The sequence below is a fragment of the Pseudopipra pipra genome, chromosome Z (assembly GCF_036250125.1).
Source record: "Pseudopipra pipra isolate bDixPip1 chromosome Z, bDixPip1.hap1, whole genome shotgun sequence".
In the NCBI taxonomy this organism is placed as follows: Eukaryota; Metazoa; Chordata; class Aves; order Passeriformes; family Pipridae; genus Pseudopipra; species Pseudopipra pipra.
In genome coordinates, this window is record NC_087581.1 from 66,640,833 (window position 1) to 66,662,192 (window position 21,360).

Consider the following 21,360-nt stretch of genomic DNA (forward strand, 5'->3'; position numbering starts at 1 on the left):
AATATGAAGTATTGCTATTAAAATCTAAATCATCCATGTGACTTACCTGCTTTTTAGAGATAGAACAGAAGCAATAGATAGGCTAACATCATGGCCTTAATTCTCATGATGCTGCAAGATTACATATGCACATTTTTAATAGATGAAACCCAGACATATATGCTTATATACTTTTCTACACTGAATGCAATCATTTAAAAAGAAACAGAAACATGAAAGCCACTTATGCTTCCTGTGGATAATGAGCCTAACCCAACATTTTCTAGTCCTTCTAATATTACTTAGGTACCAAAAAAAAAAAAAAAAAGGCACACATTGACTCCAATAAAACAAAACAGGGTCTTGTTGCTTTTTGTAGTCAACATCTACATGCAAACAGATATGATGACTCTGTACAATTTTACTACAAGCTCTTATCAAAAGGCAGGCAGTACATGAAGTCTGCTGCAGACCAGAAGTACATCCTACTGACAAATGCCATTTTGTAAGGGTTTGATTTCAAGTGACAAATAAAGCTAAGACAAATTGTAATCTAACAAGTTTACAAGAATCTGTATAGCTAAGCACATATCACAGTTTCCACAATTAAGTCACACGGTATGGACAAAAAACATACTACATAGATGCTGGTTTGGAAAAAAAAAAAAGCCCTTTTTCACAAAAAAAGCTAACTTGAGAATTAACAGGTTTTCCTGTACTGTAAAGGAGGATAAATGTTCCTTTCCACTCCAAAATAAGGAAGGGAATTTGCATTCCAAGCCTTACAAGGTCACTCACTCCTTCAACCTATACTGGGATGTCTAGTGTTGCTGTTTGTTTGTGTGGGTTTTTTAAATGAATATCAGATCAAATACTGCAAGACAAGCTTCTGCACGTACATTGCAGCAAAATTCTGCCAATTAACTGTATCATGGAAATAAAACCAATATGTGATTATGTATTTTAAGACCCTCTTCTATCTGAAGCTGCCACAAGAAACATAAGCTAAGAGTGTAATCTCAAGTAAGTCATTGTTTATTGGTCTTGGGTGCTTCTAAAAGGTTTTATGAAAGTCTCTTCCTGATTTTTAAGTGAAGTCCAATTGCAATTTTTGTCAGGATCTCAGGCTGAAGAAGGTCAGTGGAGATAAGTGGAGAATTTAAGGCTAACCAATTCAAGCTTAGTCTGGGTTTTCATATCCAACAGAGATATACCATGTCCATTCACACCTTATCATCCATATAGTTCCAAATTTCAATCTTGTGCCAGTTACATTTTCAAAGAGGAAAGGCAGAGGAAGTGGAAGGATGGGAACAGGAGGTTGTTTTAAATGATACTTTACTCTTTCAGCACTACTGACAGAGAAAACCTCCCACAAGTCCCAACAACATGAAGCCAATGTTCAATCCTCAGCCATTGGTTGAACAAAATACAGGCTAGGAGAGAAGCCTTTGACATTTAATTATAGAACATGGGTTTTTAGTTTCCTGTTTTCAATCTTACCAAGGGTACATTTTGCAATTAAAATCATATAAAATGTTTAACCACAGGGGTCTAATGAAAAGGCCTTGAGCCATGGAGACACGCAGGAAGCTGTCTCTTGAATTTCTTGAACTACTCAACTCCCATATTCAGAACTGCTGAGAATCCTCTTCAAAACACCCGTCCATCAGTTTCATAGCTGATAAATACCAGGTTCATCAGAGCTGAAAATACAAAACATTTCTCTGCTGGTGTCAGTCGTTCTAATGAAAAAATTTTTGAGAGCTTTGTGAAACATCTAACAGATTGTCAGATATGAAACCTGACAGACTGCATACAACTTGATGCTTGCTTGGTCTTTTTTTTTCTTTTTAAGCAATAAATTCATAGAATCATACCTTCTTGTCCTAAACAGTCTCTGCTCCATAACTGGTGTTTCATCTCACAGAAGCAACAATGTCTAAAGGATATTGCCTGTGACTTGCAACGCTGTAAATTTTATACCCTCTTAAGAGAGCAACAAGACATCTACCTAAATTTTTGTCAGTCTCACAATAAAATGAGACAAAGGATATTGATAGAGATAGAAGTGGCAGCATGTCTGCATGGTAGCTCCAGAAATACTGAGCTCTAAATTACTTCAAAACCCTAACCAGGTATTATATATTAGCTTGGAAATTATCTTCATTACAACCACCACCGTGGGGGAGTGATCAGCTCAGATATCAGACACTTTTCAGAAGGCCCCTTGCAACAAAAACCATTCTATGATTCGCGCTTATGAATATTCACTTGTGCCAAAAGAGATAGTAAGGCCTCATTAATATATCTCCATCAATGATAAAAGGCACAAATTTTGACAACAAAACTAACAGCTTATACATGCTGTATTCACAGCCTCATTTCCTAAAAACCTACTGTTTGTTGTTCTCTTATAATGGTTTACAGCTCAGAAGTAAGGAGGCCTCTAAAGTATACAGAAGATTTTGGACTCCCATTGATACAATCTGCTGTTTCCAGAAGCTTAGCTTTAATGCATGAAACAGAGTTAAAAGTGGTTCAATTGAGGTGTTAACAATTCATTGTTACTGCAGAAAAAATTATCAGCTTTTATACAAAAAGAAAGCCTTGAATAAAAAGCAGTATTAGGCCCTAAAGCAGTAGGCGAATCAGACACACTCTTAGTTTTGAATGCAACTGGTTATCCATAAAAGCCAATAGCACTGATGGAAGAATTGTTACACGTGAACTCCAGTGTTTACAGAATCTATTCCTTCAATGTCAGAGTGTCTAAAACCGAATAAAAGTTCTCTGCACTCAGCTATGCTTAATTTAAGCTATGCTTAAATGAAACAGACGACTCCAAACATCTCCGTGGGAGCTCTGAAGGGGGGGGGGAAATAATCCTCAAATGAAAATCCACCTTATTTCCACATGAACAAACAAATGACCGAAAGTGTCACATATTTCAGCAGAATCAGGATTCCACCTTTTCACTCTTCACTAGATGTAGTAAAGAGGACCACTGGTGCAGTAAACTACTACACATCATGAACAATCCATCAGAAGAACTGGCCTCTGAGGTCTTCTCTGAATATCTATTGCAAGACAACACTTATGATGTAATAAGGCATCGGCTGTGCCCTAGGGATGCAAACTGGGCAGAACTCAAAACACTGTATTACCCTGAAATTCCTGTCTCCTTGATCAACTGGATGAGATTTCCACAGATGTTCCCTCTCCTCCTTCCTCCAAATTTCCTTCAAGAGTATCCATTTGTCCTCCCCCTTTCTTTCTGGCAAGAAGGCACACAATCTTTTTGGGATTAGTAGAATTTTAGGTTAGTATACTTCCACTATTTAAAGCAGTATCATGAATAGTCAAAACATAACTATTAGAAGGTCCATATGTACTCCTTAAAACATTTACAGGCAACCAAAACCCAGATCACACAAAATCCTGGCGTATTTTAAAAGTTAATTTGATGTTATTTTAAGTTATTGCTGGACAGAAAAAGGAATAATATTGCTTTCACTCATAAAGACATTTTAATGTTTTTGCTCTTCTATGCAATCTTTACTTTTGTATTTAATGAAAAAAATATTGTTCTGCAGATCTGGAAATTCACTGAATTCTTTTCACTCAAATCACTGAACAAAGGAGGAAAAGAAAAACTTGTATTCTCTGAATTCATCACTACTGAAATCAGAGGATGTATTAACAAAGATAAATTCAATTTCTTATTCTTATGTAATTACTATATCAATGTCCATCAAATATGCAAGTAGAATATTAATTCCTTAGTAGAAAAATACTAACAATCAATCCATGGTGAACACCTATACTCTGATCTTCAGACACAGTTTTAAGTTACTGAATTCCCTTCTGAGCATCCATTGCTAGACAGGGAATTCACAGAAATGCAGTAAAAAAGCAAATACATACCCAACACATTGAGAAAACAGGTTTCTGTTTAGCTTAGCTGGCACAGGAACACAAGTGCAGATACTATAACACGGCTTTGTGGAAAATTCTATGCAGCAACATGCACTTGAACAATATAAAACTCAAATTTAGGAACAGATGAAATCAGCATTTTTTTCTGTCAGTAATATTTCATGGGATATGCAAAATATGGGTGATGGAAAAAGACACTGAGAGCAGACCTCTTAGATTTTTTTTATCTACCATCTTACGAAAAAAAGATTACTCAGTCTGTTGCTTAGGACTGAATAAAAACCAGCAATCCTTCTTCTCCAAGACACAAGAGTATACAGTATTGCCTGTTGTACCCAACAGACTTAGGCTATGCACACAGAACATGCTCCTGCACTCTCCAATACATTCACATACTGAACAAAACTAACACAAAGAAAGAAAACATTTTGGAATTGACAGGAACTGGCTAACTTGATTTATTTCTACTTTCAAAAAAAACCCAAAACCAAAACCAAACAAAAAAAGCAACCAAACAAAAACTCCTACTTCTTTCCATGTGGAAAGACTTTTTTTTATTTTGTTCATCAGTTTAGTCATGTAATTAATATCAAAGATTCCATTTGCTGTGTATAAAAAGGATAAAAATAAATCAGGGATGTCAGCGAACGTGAATGTTATTTGTATTTCAGCAAATCATCACAAGTTATCCCTTCTGCAGTTGCATGTTCGTGCATACCACCTATTTAAGTGAGAAACATGTAATAGCTCACTTCTACCTTTTACTTTCATCTCAAATGGATAAGTACCATGTTTAATGCATTAAAAAGGAAATGATCTTTCAGAAACACATGCAACCTAAAAAAAGGCAAAAGACTTGCAAAATAATTTGTAATAATGCCCAAAATAGAGACATCCCAAAAGACATGACATACTCCCTTTATTTCATTTTTCTGTTTGGGTTTTTTGCTTGTTTCTTTTTATTGTAGTGAAACTGTTGAAGTAACAAATGACTAGTCAAAAGTAATACTGGTCATTAATTTGCAGTTTCCAATTCAGAGGAATTTGAGATCATACAACCTAGGGGAAAAAACAATGTGCAACAATAAGGAAGACTTACATGCACTTCTAATTAAACTTTGATTATTCATTTTTTGGAAAAGATCTCAAATTAAGGATGGTCATGTAAAACAGAGGAATTCCTCTCTCAAAAAAAAAAAAAAGTCTTACTAGTAGCATTTCTAAAACATTTACTAATTTATAGCATTCATAACATTTCAGGGGAAGTTCAAACTGGATATTAGGAGAGGGTTCTTCATTGAGAGGGTGGTTGGTCACTAGAACAGGGAATTGGTTACAGCACCAAAGCAGCCAGAGATCTAAGGAAGTCCAGATGACATTCTTAGTCATATGGTTTAGTTTTAGGTAGTCCTGTGAGGAGCAGGGAGTCGGTCTCTATGATCTTTATAGGTCCCTTTCAACTCAAGATATTCTATGATTAACTCAGATATTCCAGGCCCGAAAAAATAAATCTTCAATTGACTGTTATTCCAGAGCTACAGACCTCACATATTATCTTCAACTAAATTCCAAGGCAGTAGGGAAGGCATAGCAGAGATCTCTCCAAAGAGGACCAAAATCCCAGTACAGGGGTGAAATCAAAAAAGAAACCTTAAGTATTTTTAATTAGGTTATCTGAAGACTTCCACTGCAAAAAGTATTAAAACAATACAGGGTTCAGCACACCCACTAGCATTTCAAGGAAAGGACAAGGGTTTCTTTGACTTTCAAAATGCATTATGGGTGTGGTTTTTCTTTTATTTAAGGAAAAGAAAAAAAACCCCACCAAATACTGAAGTAGAAAACCAGTGATCTTCCATACCCCTTTTAGAGCATCTATTGCCTTAAAAAGACTATTTAAAAATACATATCCACTCTGATACAGCTCTACATCCATAAAGTAAAACAAGAAGTTGTCTTATTGCCAGTTTTACAAATGGGCATCATAGTTCTGAATCAAACTGAAACACTTCTGGAAAATCTTATGACCCAGTCTGTTCCCTCTGTTTTACAAGGGCAAAAGCCCCAGAGAACTAAGCCAGAGACCTACAGACATAACATTGTAAGATACTGTAAGATAGACATCTTTTCTCCTGAATTTTCACGGTACTTTTCACGAGAAATCAACATACAGACTCACAAACAGAACTCATTACTACTGTATAAGACAAAATAAACAGCCTTTCAGTTCAACTGAAAGACTTGGTGTCCACATGAGCTTCTAGATAACCAGCCATGAAAACGAAAATTAAAAAAGCCAACAATGTAAGCAATCTCTTCACTTCAGATTTTAGCAGCTGCTATTGAGCACCAAACATGCCTCAAGGTCATCAAAAATAAGGAACAACATCTCTGCTCTAATATTTTCCCATTCTCTGTAGTGTCCATTCCAGCAGAGCCAGCTTTCCGAAGAAATTTACTGACCAGCTTCAACTCCAGATTTTCTTCCAAGCAGTCTCACCATCACCTCCACGCTTTTTACTTTAGGGAACACAATTAGGAAGCTCTGTCCATGAACATTGCTTCTCAGTACCTTTAAGCTACATGCTCATGCCCACAAGGCCATTTCTTCCAGTCACATGGAGCTGAATTTTTTTAATGTTTTCTTGCACAATGCAGTAAGAGTATTATGTCAAATAGACTTCTAAAGCAACATGATGGCTGTCTCTTCTAAAGAGAACATACTTAGTAGGATGACTTAGAAAAAAAATTCTTCCCCAAACTGCATTACTATTAAATATAAGGTCTTTTTACCACACATACAGGAATGCAGATTACAACCCTGTGACTGAAATAAGATGAAGTTGAAAGATCTCTTACTAAGGCCAGGATTAACTACAGAACCAAAACATCAACTGCTTCAACAAACTGTAATTTTAACATAAGGGGGGAAAAAAAGGAGGGAAAAGGTCTACCTTGCTAGTGAAGCCACCAAAATATGCCCAAAGCTCATGATCTTTAGATTTTTAACAGCAACATCAAATTACAGAGAATTTTTAGTGTATTTGAGAAAAGGCAAACACAAGGCAGTGATAATAAATTTATAAAATCACAAAATGGTTTGGATAGGAAGGGATCTTAGAGATCATCTAGTTCCAACTCACCTGCCATGACAGAAAATTTACTTTTTACTGCATGGGGTTTTTTATACTCTGACTTGTCAGGCCTCTGAGGAGTTAAAATATAATGCAGCAAACTCTACCCGGTGTTTTAGAGATGATTATTCAATATGCAAGTTATTTAACAGACCAAATCCCACCTGTAACAAAAGTGTTGTGTTTTCAACAGGAAGGCTGTTGTTTTACCCAGTGTCTAGTACTAATTCCATATTTGGCCATGGTCTTGCATCTAACCAAACATACTCTAGTTTCAGTTTGATCTGAGAGCTTCATTTCCTCCTCTGTCCTGGACGGGTAGAATGAGTTAGACGAGGTAGTAGCAACACGGAATTCACATGGCTCCACTTTAGTCTCAAGCAGGATGCGCGCACACTGCTGTATCACGATGTCAACAAACGCTCCCGTATGCTCACCTCGGAGCATATGCAACCACGTCGGTATTTCAAGCACTTCTGTCAGTGCACGGGCAGTTCTGAAAGCCTTGTGGCTTTCATGAGCACCCTCGAACATTATTTCGCACACCCCAGACACTTCTGTATTTTATTTCTCCTTTCGCTCGGTGGGAGGAAACGCTCTGACGAGAGTGCCCCGATCAGGAAAACGCCATGAACAGCGAGTCTGGCTCCTCCTTCCCATCAGTCATGACGGCTTTGGCACTCCAGACGGCTGTAAGGCTCTTTCACCGGTGCAACACACAGCGAGCGCACACCTTGGCGTACAAGTCGCCCCGGCTCCTTGGTGTCGGTCAGACCGCGGCCGGGCTCTGAGAAGCGCAACAGCGCCGAGAAAGAGAGAGCGCCTCCTCTCACCTCTCTCGCTGAAGGCACCTATGCCTAATCAACCAAAACTAAACCTGACCTGAGGCAATTTTCAAGCCGCGGACCGTGAGGGCAGCACGACTAAGAAGCCTCTCCCGTTGCTCCGGGCAAGTGGCTCCCGCCGGACGCGCCTCCAGCCGGGAGGCCCCGCTCGGGGCTCCGCCGGCCGCCCGGGTACTCACCGCTGGGAAAGGGCTCCATCTTCCTCCCCGAGTCCGCTCTCAGCCCTGGCGAGGCGGGCAACGACGCGGAGGCGCTGCCACGGCTTTTCACTCCTCCTCCTCCTCCTCCTGCCGCCGCCGCATGCTCCCAGGGCGGGCGCAGTCCCTGCCCACCGCCAGCACCGCCCCGCGCCCTGCTCGGCGGCTCTATCGGGAGAGGGAGCTCCTGCCGACCATCTCCCGCCGGGGCCTCAGCGCTCGCTTCCTCCCCGCCCCTGGCTGGGCCCCGCTGCGCCGCCTCCTCCTCGCACGGGCTCGCTTCTCGCCGGCGATGCCGTGTCGGGCGCTGCGGACAGCGGGGGAGCGAGATCCGAGCGCGGGGTGGCCGGGGTGACCCGGCCGCTGCGGCGCCCGGCTGCGGAGGGGCCCCGCAGGCCGTGGCAGCTTTGCCTGCGTCTCGCAATTTAGTTTTTGTAAAAATAAAATAATAATAATAATAATAATAAAAAAATTCCCATGTTTTTGGGTGCTGTTCTTCTGTGCAAGACGTAAGAGCCAAAAGGCACAACGAACCGTGTGAAGTACTATCAAACGAGGCTAAAGAGAAAGATTGGATAGAGTGTTTCCAGGAACCAAATGCAAGAGATCAAAACATACAAAACCAGACTTGGTTTTTCTGTGAAAGAAAACCGTATGCGGTGCATGTCACTGTGAGAAATGAAAGTACTGAAACATCATCGGAAGAGGCTGCTGTGGAAAAAGTAGAGGAATAGAAACATCTTCAAGAACACATTCAAGAACTAACAAATGCTGTAAATATTGTGTTTATGGGTTTTCCCCTTGGCACACGTGGGAAGTGGTGTCATGGCAATTACGAACCTTTGAAGGCTCTGCATCTCCCAGCTCGAGGCAAGAGAGAGCTGCCCATGTCCTGGCTTCCAGGGCACTTTTTACTTCTGTGGACATTGTGCACGTGTTTGCTGTAAAGCACATTGTATTGTGTCATCTTGAACTAAGTAATATTTAATATCTATGTAGCACCTTGTACTACTGTACTTGCTGTAATAGGTATTAATATCTATTGACAGGTGACAATAACACTTGCTGCCACTCCCTACCTTTCCAGAGGAGTCAGGAGGAGTGACAAAAGCTTGTGAATATGGGCAAACACCAACAAAGAGCCGTAATATCAAAGTGAACACTGTGAACATAAAACCACTGCAATCCAGTTGACATCAAGAACTGATTGTAAGGAGAGGTGACAAAGGACTCATGGCATGATGTGTCACATACCATTGCTTTGGAACAACGTTCTACCAATTTTGACCAAGGTGGGCAGGCCACCTATACTTAGCATGGAAAAGGAACATATATAAATTACATGTGTTTGATAAATAGCCTCATTACTGACTTACCTCCTCCCCAACCGTGATGCTTCTGCTGTCACGTGATGTACTGCATGGCTTTTTTTTCTTCTTTAATACGAGAGATTTTTAACCGCTGATTTTTGGGAAAGGAGAAAATGGGAATTGATTAATCCCAAAGAACATAAAATCTAATGGCCCTGTATTTATTCAAACAATAATAATTGAGAGGAGTGAGAGAGGAGACGAAGGCCAGAGGTCCACAAGAGCCCAGGCCCTATTGCAGCCCTGTACCTGTTCTTACTGTTTCATAAACCTAGAAGTGCACTTTTTCATACCTGAGTGCGTTTCATAAACTTAGTTATAAAGACAACCCTGTAGCATAAACTAAGTCAAAGTCATTTTTAACACTAAGTCCTTGGAGTTTAATACTGGCCCTAATGCTGAGCACAGAGCTATATGAGTTTTAATAACCATTTACCTATTCTTAGACACCCCTTAACATGTCACAAGAGCCCATCTGCAAAAGAAAAACTTATATCAAATTATTAAATCAGCAAAGCATTTCTTTTAATAGGATGACATGTTCCAAGAGCTTTCTTTTCTAACCACTGCCCCTGTCTGGCCTGTATTTAAATATATTAAAGAAACATTGATAACTAGTTGGCTAACTCTGCAGTTCTGGGATCCTACACGGTGTTATGCAGAGGCTGAAGAGAAGTCTGAATGGTGGTTTTTGAACTCCTCATCACTTCTTTTCACCGTTCTTCAATTTTGCTAATTGAAAATCCTTAATCAGTATGATACATCTCTGAAGCAGAAAAGCTAAAATAAGATCATGCTCCATTACATGTGCAGCAATTTCCATATTCAGATTTTCATATTAACATCAGGTTTTAAGGTAATGCAATGGGAATTATTCATACAGGTAAAGAGCTTATTTCACAGTAGCACCTATTTTCATCTGTGCAATAGCAGAAGAATAAGGGTTTCACTGTAGTTTTGTATAACATCATTTAGAAAAAAAATTGAATGGCTCTGAAGCTTCATCTTTGCTCATGTTGGGAAAAAAAGCTAGAATTTCTACAATATGATTCTTAAAAAAGTGTCTAAAAGTCACAGATCCTTTTCCTCTAAAATATAGTTTTTAGTTATATTTTATAGTATGAGAGATTTATAAAAGTGAAGAATTTTAAATCGGTACCTTTGTCCAAATTTTAAGTCAACTATTACAACGTCTTTTTTTTTTTTGAGACGTAGAATAAAACATTTCTTTGATTGCTCAAAACCCTAAGTATATCCCTAAAGCATCCGTAATGACCTATATTGCAACTTAGTTTGGTAGCTTCAGCAATACCTTAACTGGGTCTTTTCCATGGGGTAAAACACATTTGCTAGCAACCCCACCTCCCTCTCATCTTTGAAGACATGCTATCCCTAAGAATGCTTTAGATATTTCAGCTTCTAAACAGCCGGAAACGTGACACAGACCTTCTTTGTTCTGGTTTGTTTTTCTGGTGAGACGAACAAAGATTTCACGAATGTCAGTAACCCTTGGGTGCCTTTGACACAGTGGAAAGCCGTCAGTTGTTTTCAACCTGCTCTGCACATAAGAAGCAACTACAAACAGTAAGATGTAGAGCTTTGTAGTTGAGAAGTCGCCGGGCCTCCAGGGATTTGAAGGCAAGGGAGTTATTTCATCAGTCTTGCTAGAACATGTTAGAGGTAGCTCAGAATCAGGTGTGGGACTGGTGACTCATTTGGCTGACAACCTTAAACCAAGATGAAAAGATTGTCCCAATGAATGCTTGTGCCTAAAGCTTGAGCAGAGAGATAAGGAATGGGGAAGTTCTTTTTATTCATTGACTCAAGTGGTTAATTCTAGCATGTTAATTTCTTCCTTAATTTAAGGTTTTGTATTTAAAGCCAAAATTGTTTTATTGCTGTGCACACTACTCTGCATAAATCTGACACCCTCATCCCTTGCCAGCAGGAACTACAGCTGTTGATAACTACTGTCTGTTCAGAGTATTATCCTTAGCACAGTGTTTGCAAAATAAATATCCTTATCTAACTATGTGTCTATCTATTTCTACAGGTGTATCCAGTTAAACAATTAAAGTAAATGAATTTGTGAACAGTGAAGATAAATGAGACGTGGTTGTCTTTGCATATCTTAACTCCTTGCAGATGCTTGGTAGGAGAAGCAGCTGCTCCACAGAAACATCATTGCTTCCTGCTTTATGTTATCTTACAACATACCTTTCTGCAATTCTTCCTAGATCTACCTTCCATTTTTCACAGAGTTTAGTTAAGTTTACACTGTTCCTTTCCTCTCTCCATGTCTCTTTCAGGAACCTCAAGAGCACTGTGTATTTTCATAGAATCCTGAAAACTTTTTATTCTCTGTGGCCTAGAACAAGGATTTGACATGATGCCAACTGCAGTCCCATTCTCAGTAGTCATATAGAAATAAACATCTGTGGCACATGAACCTTTGGATGGATTACCGTGCTACATTACAGATAAAAAAACCCAGGCTATTTTAAGAAGGAAGAGTCATACCACGGTTAGAACATTTTATTACAGTATAGTCACTTTGCCCGTAAATGCTTTTCTTGCTTTGATGATTTTGTTTAATTCATAAAAATAAATAAGCTACTGTAAAAATTTTCAGGTTCTAAAATTAAACCAGTGTATTTTTCTCTTTCCCTTGGAGTATTTCTAGTATCTTTGTATCCCAACTCTAGATTTGTCTTTCTTTTTCCAGTGATTCCATTCTCAGCTTCCTCTTATCCACCACTAATTGAAGCTTTATGGCATTGAAAATAACTATTCTTGAATATTGTGAAAAAATGGCAGCAAATTGATTCACTAAGGCAGAAGTTTTATAAAGTAGGAAATCTGATAAAAATAAATACACACTGAGCATTTCAAAAGCACTCACTGTCGACAGGACTTTTTCTTATTAAAGTGTCATGGTTTAACCCCAGCCAGCAGCCAAGCCCCACGTGGCTCCTCACTCACTCCCCCACCTGCAGGACTGGGGAGAGAATTGGAAGGGCAAAAGCCAGAAAACTTGTGGGTTGAGATAAAGACAGTTTAATAGGGAAAGCAAAAGCCACACACTCATATGCAAAGCAACACAAGGAATTAATTCACTGCTCCCCTGGGCAGGCAGGTGTTCAGCCATCTCCAGGAGAGCAGGGCTCCATCACGTGTAACAGTTACTTGGGAAGACAAACACCATCACTCCAAACTTCCCCTCCCACTTTCCTCCTTCTTCCCCCCACTTTATATACTGAGCATGATGTCATATGGTCTGGAATATCCCTTTGGTCACTTGGGGTCACCTGTCCCAGCTGTGGCTCCTCTGAATCTCCCAGGCACCCCCAACTTCCTCACCACTGTGGCAGTATGAAAGCAGAAAAGGCCCTGATGCTGTGTAAGCCCTGCTCAGCAGTAACAAAAACATCTCTGTATTTTCAACCTTGTGTTCAGCACAAATCCAAAACACAGCCCCATACTAGACATTGTGAAGAAAGTTAACTCTACTCCAGTCAAAATCAGCACAGAAGTCAACTCTAAATGACATCAACAGCAGTAAAGCAACAACAACTATCGTGGATTTCAAGAACTTCAATTACTGTGTTTAATAAATAAGTTATAAAAATGATGCATAAGTAGCCCTTTTTTTATAGTCATAATAACACTGTGGAATTTAAGAAGTCATCCACGCTCACAGCTCACCTCTGAAGTACCCAATTAGGCAGCTGAATAGTATTATTTTCTGCTTTTGCAAACTGGAAAACTGCTAAAGAACTATGAACTGAAATTATCAGCCACTCATCAGACACAGTGAAAAACTAGCACTGTTTGTTCAATGTATTTTTATTAATGTATTTAATAATTTCTGTGCTAGTATTACAAAGTTGAGATGTGAATCATGGAAGTATTGAATATGAGAAACGTGAGACTGGTGAACCATCCAAAGAAACTTTGATGCTGATATGCTGTGTTCTGTGCACATGCCTGCCATAGGGGTACTAAGTTGGTTGATGTGTTCTTGGTCTTCCATAAGCCGTATCAAGCATAGGAATAAGGCATGGTGGAATGGTCAAGGTGCTGATACAAAACACATCCATATTATTACATGTACTTCTTGGAAGTGTTCAGTGTTGACATCCCTAATTTGATTCTAGTTGCGCAAGGCTTTCATGGGAACAAAACCCCTTGCATCCATCTAAAAAGGATTATAGATGAAAATTGTGAGAAAACAGTCAGGATAGAGAACATGCCATGCGCTAAACAAGGTGTGCGTATCAGTGATATATTTAAAACCACGATAATCTAACTGGCATCTCAAGGCAACAAGAAAGCATGAAGTCTTGCCAAAGTTTTTGAGCTCTAATTCAAATATGTATGCAGAAACTAGAGTTCTTTCCGCTTGCCCATGGTGAATTTTGTGGTGGTGTATTTATTTCACTGCAAGTCTATCCACGTGTTGGCAGTGTTTCTTTGAAAACAAATCTTTGAGAAAGTCAGGAGGCAAATAACCTGATAACACTGTGTTGAAGAGACGTATCATTGTTTCTAATCAAACACTATAATTACTGTATTTTTAAATAAGAAGTGAAAAGAATTTCAGAGATTAATATAATCCTCCTTATATTCACTGTTCTAAGGAATAATGCTTAAATGTTAATACTTTAATGCTAAATACAAATGCTAATGCTAATGCTTAAATCTCAATGCTTTTAGCCCCTTTTTATTCCTGTTATCCATTCTAAGCAGTAGATTGGACTTAATGAGGCTTGTGTGCTGCTGCTTGATGCTAGTTATGCACTACTGTGAGAAACTAGTTATAGAATTGTTGCTGGTATTAAATTTATAGTCTGTATACTGTCCTTTGAAATGTCTTTGTTCATACATTTGTTCCACAACCACATTAAAAAACACTGATTTCATGTGATCCTTGTTGTTAGAATAGCAGTATATTTACAAGGTTTCTCCCGAGAAAGTCAGTGCAGTCTGAGTCACAAAATAGTGCAGTGAATATTCATGGTTAAGATACATGATCACATGCACATCTGTGTGTTGGGAAGGGTAATTCTAGATGGCTTACAAAAATGTTGGTTTAAAATTGAGTTGCCACTTGGTCAGGCTAACTTTGAACCAGTAGGTGATACAGATGTGAAATGACAGATAATCCAAATAGCTAAAATGTAACATCATTTACCAGGCAGGTACCACTGTCAGATAGCAAAATGTGGTATGGGTTAGAAATTCATCATCCGCACACCTCCGGCTCCAAAGGCAGCAGGGGATAATTACCAATTATTAAAGCACCAATAATGCACAAAAAATGTTTGTGGTCATAAGACATGGTACTGAATAATGACATTTTGTCTGGAATAGCTTTCAAGTATTGACAAGCCCTTAAACTAGAAAACAAGTCATTTTGTAGTTCAGCTTTCCTGAGGGGTTTATATGAAGATCTTATGCTCCTATGAAATGGCTTGTGCTCCCTTTATTGTCTTGGCACCTTTCACTGTAGTAGTTCCTTCAAGACTGAGTCATAGAGTGAAAACAAGATAGTCACAGGACTCAAAGAGAAAGAAATAGAGCATAACTTATATAAGAATCAAATAACATAGGGCTCAGAGTTAACCAGTCATGTGTATTTTTATTCCTTTAAGCAATATTTAGAAACATCAATTTTTGAAACTTTTTAAGTAGTCCCCAATTCCCAAGACTCTGTATACACTATAGTGTTAATGGGCCCCACTGCTGATAGGAATAGGTAGACTGACATAGCTTTATTGGACTTCAGTAGTTTTACAATGAATTATAAGCTAAGAATTTAACTCCATAGTTTCTAGACTGAAGACCAGTTTCCCCATAGACTGGTATGGGAAAATGAAAAATTACTGTCTTCCCTGGAAAAGAAACCACAGAAAAGATGCACAGTACCTGCCCACTAGAATAAGTTCAATTCTCACACTGGTGATTTTTATCCAAGTGTAGAAGCATTACAATTACAGAGCGATAAATTCTCTCCAGCACCTACGACAGTTGCCAGTTATATAGAGGAGAAACAAAGCTCTGAATTTCACAGTAGTTTTAATGTCATGATTTGGTTAACCAGGATACTCCATTGCAAGAGTACATTTGCAATTCAGTTTTGAGAAAGAAAGAAAGAAAGAGAGAATGAGAAGACAGAAGGAAAGAGGGAAAGAGAAAAAGAGAGAAAGAGAAAAAGAAAGGAAGAAAGGAAGAAAGAAAGAAGGAAAGAAAGAAAGAAAGAAGGAAAGAAAGAAAGAAAGAGAAGGAAAGGAAGAAAGAAGGAAAGAAAGAAAGAAGGAAAGAAGGAAAGAAAGAAAGAAGGAAAGAAAGAATTCTCCAGAACAACTAACTGCAAGTGTACTTACGCAATTGCCTTTTTTGCAACATCCTAACTTGCTTCCCAAAATACCCTCAGCATGTCTGCACTTATCAGTCCCTATCAAAATGCCATTCTTTCTATCCTCCTCTCTCCACCCACCTCATTAACCTCATTAGTGCAGAAAACCTAGGCAGAAAACTTAAAGGATTGTTCAGAAACCTTGGACCAAGCTCCTAAGAATGGGATATGGAATGCGATATGAAAAACAGCTTACCTGAAGCATACAACTTTAAACTTTTCACACTAACCCCAAGTCATCTTCAGCCCCGCATCAGCAACAATAGTGACCAGATAGCATGATGCAAGGAATGTTATATTTACTGCAACAGTCTTAGGAAGTGCATATCTATTGAAAATAAAGTAGATGATTGTGAATAACATTTCAGTCTTGCAGTCCTGTTTCTGAGAAATTCACGATTTAGGTTGTGTGTGCAGCCTGTTTGTGCTCACTGTTCTGAGAACTTTAGCACTAATGCTACCTTGGTTGAGCATTGACAAACATCACTGTCCTGGAGGAAAAGAACTGTGCAGAGCTATAAAAAGGCTTATAAGACTATGCTGTAAATGAAACTTTCAAAGTACTACTCACGTCTGGAGGGAATCTCACAAAACCTTTAATGAATACCATGAGATGCACACAGTGTTGGAACAGAATGGTGCTTGATAAGACGTCTGGCTGGAATGCAGAGCATGCACTTCGAAACATCAGTGTGCTGTGAGGGGATGTAATACTAGGAATATGCAATATAATCACCACGTAACAATGTCAGGGGTAGTCAACTGCACATTTAACAACTGCTTAGTACTGATACACATCAGTGTTTCAAGCATAGACAATGCTTTACCACTGCCAAATGAGAAGACAAACAATAAACAAAGCCAATCACGTTAATATGAGAAGGCTACTAAAAGAAGAAACATCTCTACAGGCAGCAGACAAGGTGTTGCTTCCATATTTATTAAAAAACTGTGTGTGTGTGTGTGTGTACCTCAAGGATGCTGGTATCTAATAATAGCATTGCCTCACGCAGGCTCTTTCTTTGGCCAAGGCTTCTGGACACACCCACATGCAGAGAAATCTGACCTGTTCATAAACAAGCGAGGCTGGGGATGGGAAGCAGCGGGAGCATACTGCCTCCCCAAGACAGTCAGCTCTATGGCACTGATGTGGCACCTGAGCTGCCCTACACCTGGAGCTAAATTCCTCAGGAGGCGCTGCAGTCTTCTGCAAAGGAGCTTTCTTACATCCAGATTCTCCTTTGAAAGACGCTTACAAACTCTTCTTACAAATCCAAGTGAAAAAGAAATCAAGTAGAAAGATGAAAAATTCTGAGGCACGAAGGAAGGACTAAACTCTCTATGCATGATGAGATGGTTTTACATACATACTCTTCATCTGTAACGTTTGTTGGTTTTAATGTGTATTTTAAAAATGTGTTTTTGTTTGAGATTTCAATACACTTAGTTTTATTTCATTTTCCTTCATTTGCTGTTCCTACAAGCACCAGAAAACACCATCTTACGGAAAAACAGTTGCCAAGCTAAGGAAAAGAGCTTTTCTATTTGTTTAGTTGTGGTAAGATACTAGCAAAAAGTTGGATTAAAAAATTAAATAAAAAAAACCAAACACGTGGTTACAGGAGGAAGATGAGATGATGTCACCTCAGGTTTTTTTTAAATCCCCCCTTCAAATGCCAACTGATGAATCACAGGCCAGAAATAGAGTATTCTCAGAACAAACTTAACCTGTTATGTGCCTGATAATATTGAAATATTCTTACTTGCCTAACTACTTTTGAGATCCAGTTATTTGGTATATTTTGTCTTATGAATAATGTATTTAAGCTACAGAACAAGTATAGGCTTCAGCTATCAGAAAATTGGAGGTACACTGACATATGTCTTGTACATTTATGCTTGAAAATACTGAGAGTGATAAATAACAAAAACTTAGAGGAAAACTCAGGCACTTGCTAGAACCAGTTGAGAGTTCTTAAAGTATATAGTTTCAGAAAAATATTACTTGCCAAACTGCATTTTCCCCCCAGAAATATGTTGTTGCCAATAAAATATTAGTTGGCAAAGATTTTTCACATCAGATATGGAATTCTTAGTTGAATTTAAAGAGAGATCGATCCAATTAATTACTTGGCAGTTATAATAGTCATCTAAAATGCAGGTGTCTTAGGATATGTCTGCATTTGATGTTTGACTCAGCCTGAAGAAGACAATCCTTGCCTGTGCTGAGTAAGAAGTACTGATTGCTTGTGGTGTCCACATTAGGCTGCCTATTCTGTTCTTCCTTCTCTCCAATCACTATGGACAGAAACTGGAGAGCAGGATGGCTGGAGACAGGGAATTTTAGAGCTTGCATCAGCCATGTTCTCTGGCTTAGCACGTGCCTGTAAAATACACAGAAAAAGCAGGTCATCCTAGATCTAAACAATCGTCTGATCTGCCAGGATGTTACTGAGCTATAGTAAAGGTCAATTATAAGTCCTGAAATGTTTGCGTGAACTTGAAGATAGCAAAGACTTGATTTTAGGTCTTTGTGTCCTAGTTATTAATCTCCCAGTCTTATACACAGTACATGTTATGGCTAATACGGTTTTAAGGTCAAAATCTCTCCCCTGATGGATGAGTTGCTAAGGTCACTAGAGACAGATGGTGTGATTCTGCAGGCCTGAGCATTTGTCACCTCTAGGTCAGGTAAAGTTAGAACTGTAATCTGAGTAACCAAGCCCTAGGTAAGTGTCCTGACTGCTAGCAACTGAACAATATAAAACTTTGTCTTGTTGGTGGGTTTTCTGTTTGTTTGGTTTTGGGATTTTTGTGTGTGTTTTTTGCTTGTTTGGGGATTTTGTTTGGTTGGTTTTTTGTTTGGGGTTTTGTTTGGTTGGTTTTGGTTTGAGTTTTTTTGTTGTTTGTTTTTTTCCCAGCAGAGGGAAAGTAGCTTGTAAATTCCTAAATTCATCCTTACATAAACCCCAATATTGTTCTCAGATAAGCTGTCGTTCCAAGTTCTCTACTTTCAGTGCTGCCATTACACATTTAGTAAAAATTCCTGATTAGTTTACTGGGTGGAAGGTGGATGGGAAAATGACACCAGTAGTAAAGCAATTCAATCAGAAGTGTTACTGTAGTGTAACAACGTACCTTCAAAGTAGATTCATGTAATAAATTTTATTTGTCAGACTATATGTCTGCACACAATCATTTATCATGAATCCAATTATTTGGATAATGAGCAGTAGCTCATTACATCATTGTAATTTAATCTCTGACTTGATCTCTTCTCTCTAAGACTTCAGAGTAGCCGGGTGTACTATTATCTGTGAAAGTATTTTCTTTTAAAAATTGAGTTCATCATCTTCAAATATATCACTTTACGGCTATTTCCTGCAAAATTATATAACACGAGGAAAACATGGAATGTTGGAACAAAGCAAGTACAGAAAATGGATGAATATTACCTAGCAGCAGCAACTGGCCATTGCCAATAGCAAGCTATGTGATGCTGAATGAATACCATTTGGCAATGGTATTTGTTCAGAATTGGCAGACCAAATTAGCAATGGCCAAGCAAAAAGAGCAGCTCCCAACAGGCCAAATTGTACAGGCAGTGAATAATATATTTTCTAGTCTTTTCACAGAGGACTATTAGGGCTATTAAGAGGTTTGATTGGTTGTAAAATTTTCATCTTATTAAACATAAAGGAAAATATCGTAGTATACAGTAGTGTTTCTCTTTCTGGGGACCCTGAACCTTATAGGAAGTACAAGATATAAGGTATTGCCAGGGAGCAGCTCCTCACTTTGTTATCAATTTGCTTTCTCCAGGGGATACAAATGAGTACTGGCTATACTAACTAACTGTAAGCTTCTACTCTAGCTACCTACCTTTACTTTCTAGTGGCAGAGCACTTCAACAGAGAAGAGTGATTGTGATCACAGGCAGCCTCTGAATGGTAGCTGATTCTCACTTCTCTCCACACAATGCTGGAAATTATAGGTAAGCTAAAAGCAGATGAACTTGCAAAACATCTGAAGAACACTATTTCTGCGTTGGATGTGGCTAAAACAAGACCTTAGAGAAGTAATGCATTTAGCCAAAATGTATATGGAAGATGAACCATGATGTAAAAACCAGCTAGAGATAACAGTGTGATCAGATACAGCATGTCTAAGCTCCCAAAAGCCCCAGAGTGGGTTGTAGTGTTCAGGACTTGGGCAAAAGGATGTTTCAAGTTGGTCATCCAGGCCTTGTAAAATCCTTAGACACTTTGCAAACTTAGCTGCACTATGGTATTGCCTACAGCAATACATTTGGAGGACACCAGCTCATATCATACTATATAGGTAAAGACCAAACTAACACAGACATTGGGCTAAACTGTTACGATTTATTAGATAAATATCCAAACCTTACGTCATCTTCTTTCCCTTAATCATCCAGTCACGGCCCAATACCAAAAGGCAAAAGTTTAATGATTTATAATGCAATTAATAATTGCAGTATTCTGTGCTTTTAGTTTGCTTGTTGGTTTGTCTAAACATCTTCTCACCCCAGAAGAAGTAAAATGTATTCCCAGAAAAATTAGTTCTAATGGAGAAAAAAGCTAATTAAAATCTGTGAAGATGAACACTTTTCAGCAATAATTAGAATACTGGACTGTATCCTCACAGTGTTCCTCAAAATTGAGTTTGTTCTTAATTTCCTTCACAACATCATTCCAATTAAAAGCACGTCTTTACCCAGAGAGCCACTGAGTGACTTGTTACACAAAATTTTTGTAAATCTAATTTATTTCTTACTATTAGAAGAATCACTCTATGTTATTTTAATCTCATGACACTATGTAAACTAAGTTGCCTTTTATCTAGTTCATAGTTTACTTCCTGCGAGGATGTATGGACTGAATGCTTAAGTTTCTTCTGTAGTTGCAGCAAATAGTCACTCACATTTTCTATTGTATTTCTCCCTGCCTCTGTAGTTCTTCCCTTCTGACAGCTATCTACATTATTAATAACTGATATTAAAATAAGCTCAAAAGAAAAAAATATTATTTATTGAAACCTGACTTAGGACAAAACAAGAAAGGCTAGAATCACACTGAGAAGCACTTCTCAGTAGTAAATCTACCTCAGCAGATATCTGGCTATCTTAGAAGGCTGATGTACCTTGGATAACACTAAGTTGCTTGTCAGAGGTCTTCTGAGGAGAAGTACCCACAGCTTCCTCAGAGTTTAGTGGGAGAGGTGAATAACATCTGTGATAAACAGGTCATTATTATGTCGACAGGATTTTAGAGATTTGACATAATTTTAAAAACCTATATTTGCAAGTGTTAATATTTTTCCTTTGAAGGTTCATGGCATACTGTAAGAGCTGCACATTGCCTAAATGAGGTGAGAACACATACCACTATTTACTGAGCAGTTCAAGGCACAGGCTGCTTGTTGGTGCTAGTCATCTCCAGCAATTTATCTCTGTTG

At 38.6% G+C, this 21,360-nt stretch overlaps 1 protein-coding gene across 2 annotated transcripts in view; it reads right to left on the bottom strand.

The window, feature by feature from the left end:
- Positions 1–8,200, bottom strand: part of LNPEP (leucyl and cystinyl aminopeptidase) — a 54,228-nt gene extending 46,028 nt beyond the window's left edge. The window contains exon 1 of one of the 2 annotated variants that reach the window (XM_064642558.1): positions 8,077–8,200. Coding sequence is in view for 1 of the 2 variants with exons in the window: in XM_064642557.1 (XP_064498627.1) it covers positions 8,077–8,095 (19 nt within the window). In the remaining variant the exon portion in view is untranslated. The remainder of the gene's footprint in view (positions 1–8,076) is intronic. The other variant, XM_064642557.1, reaches the window with a different exon arrangement.
- Between the last annotated feature and the right edge of the window lie 13,160 nt (positions 8,201–21,360).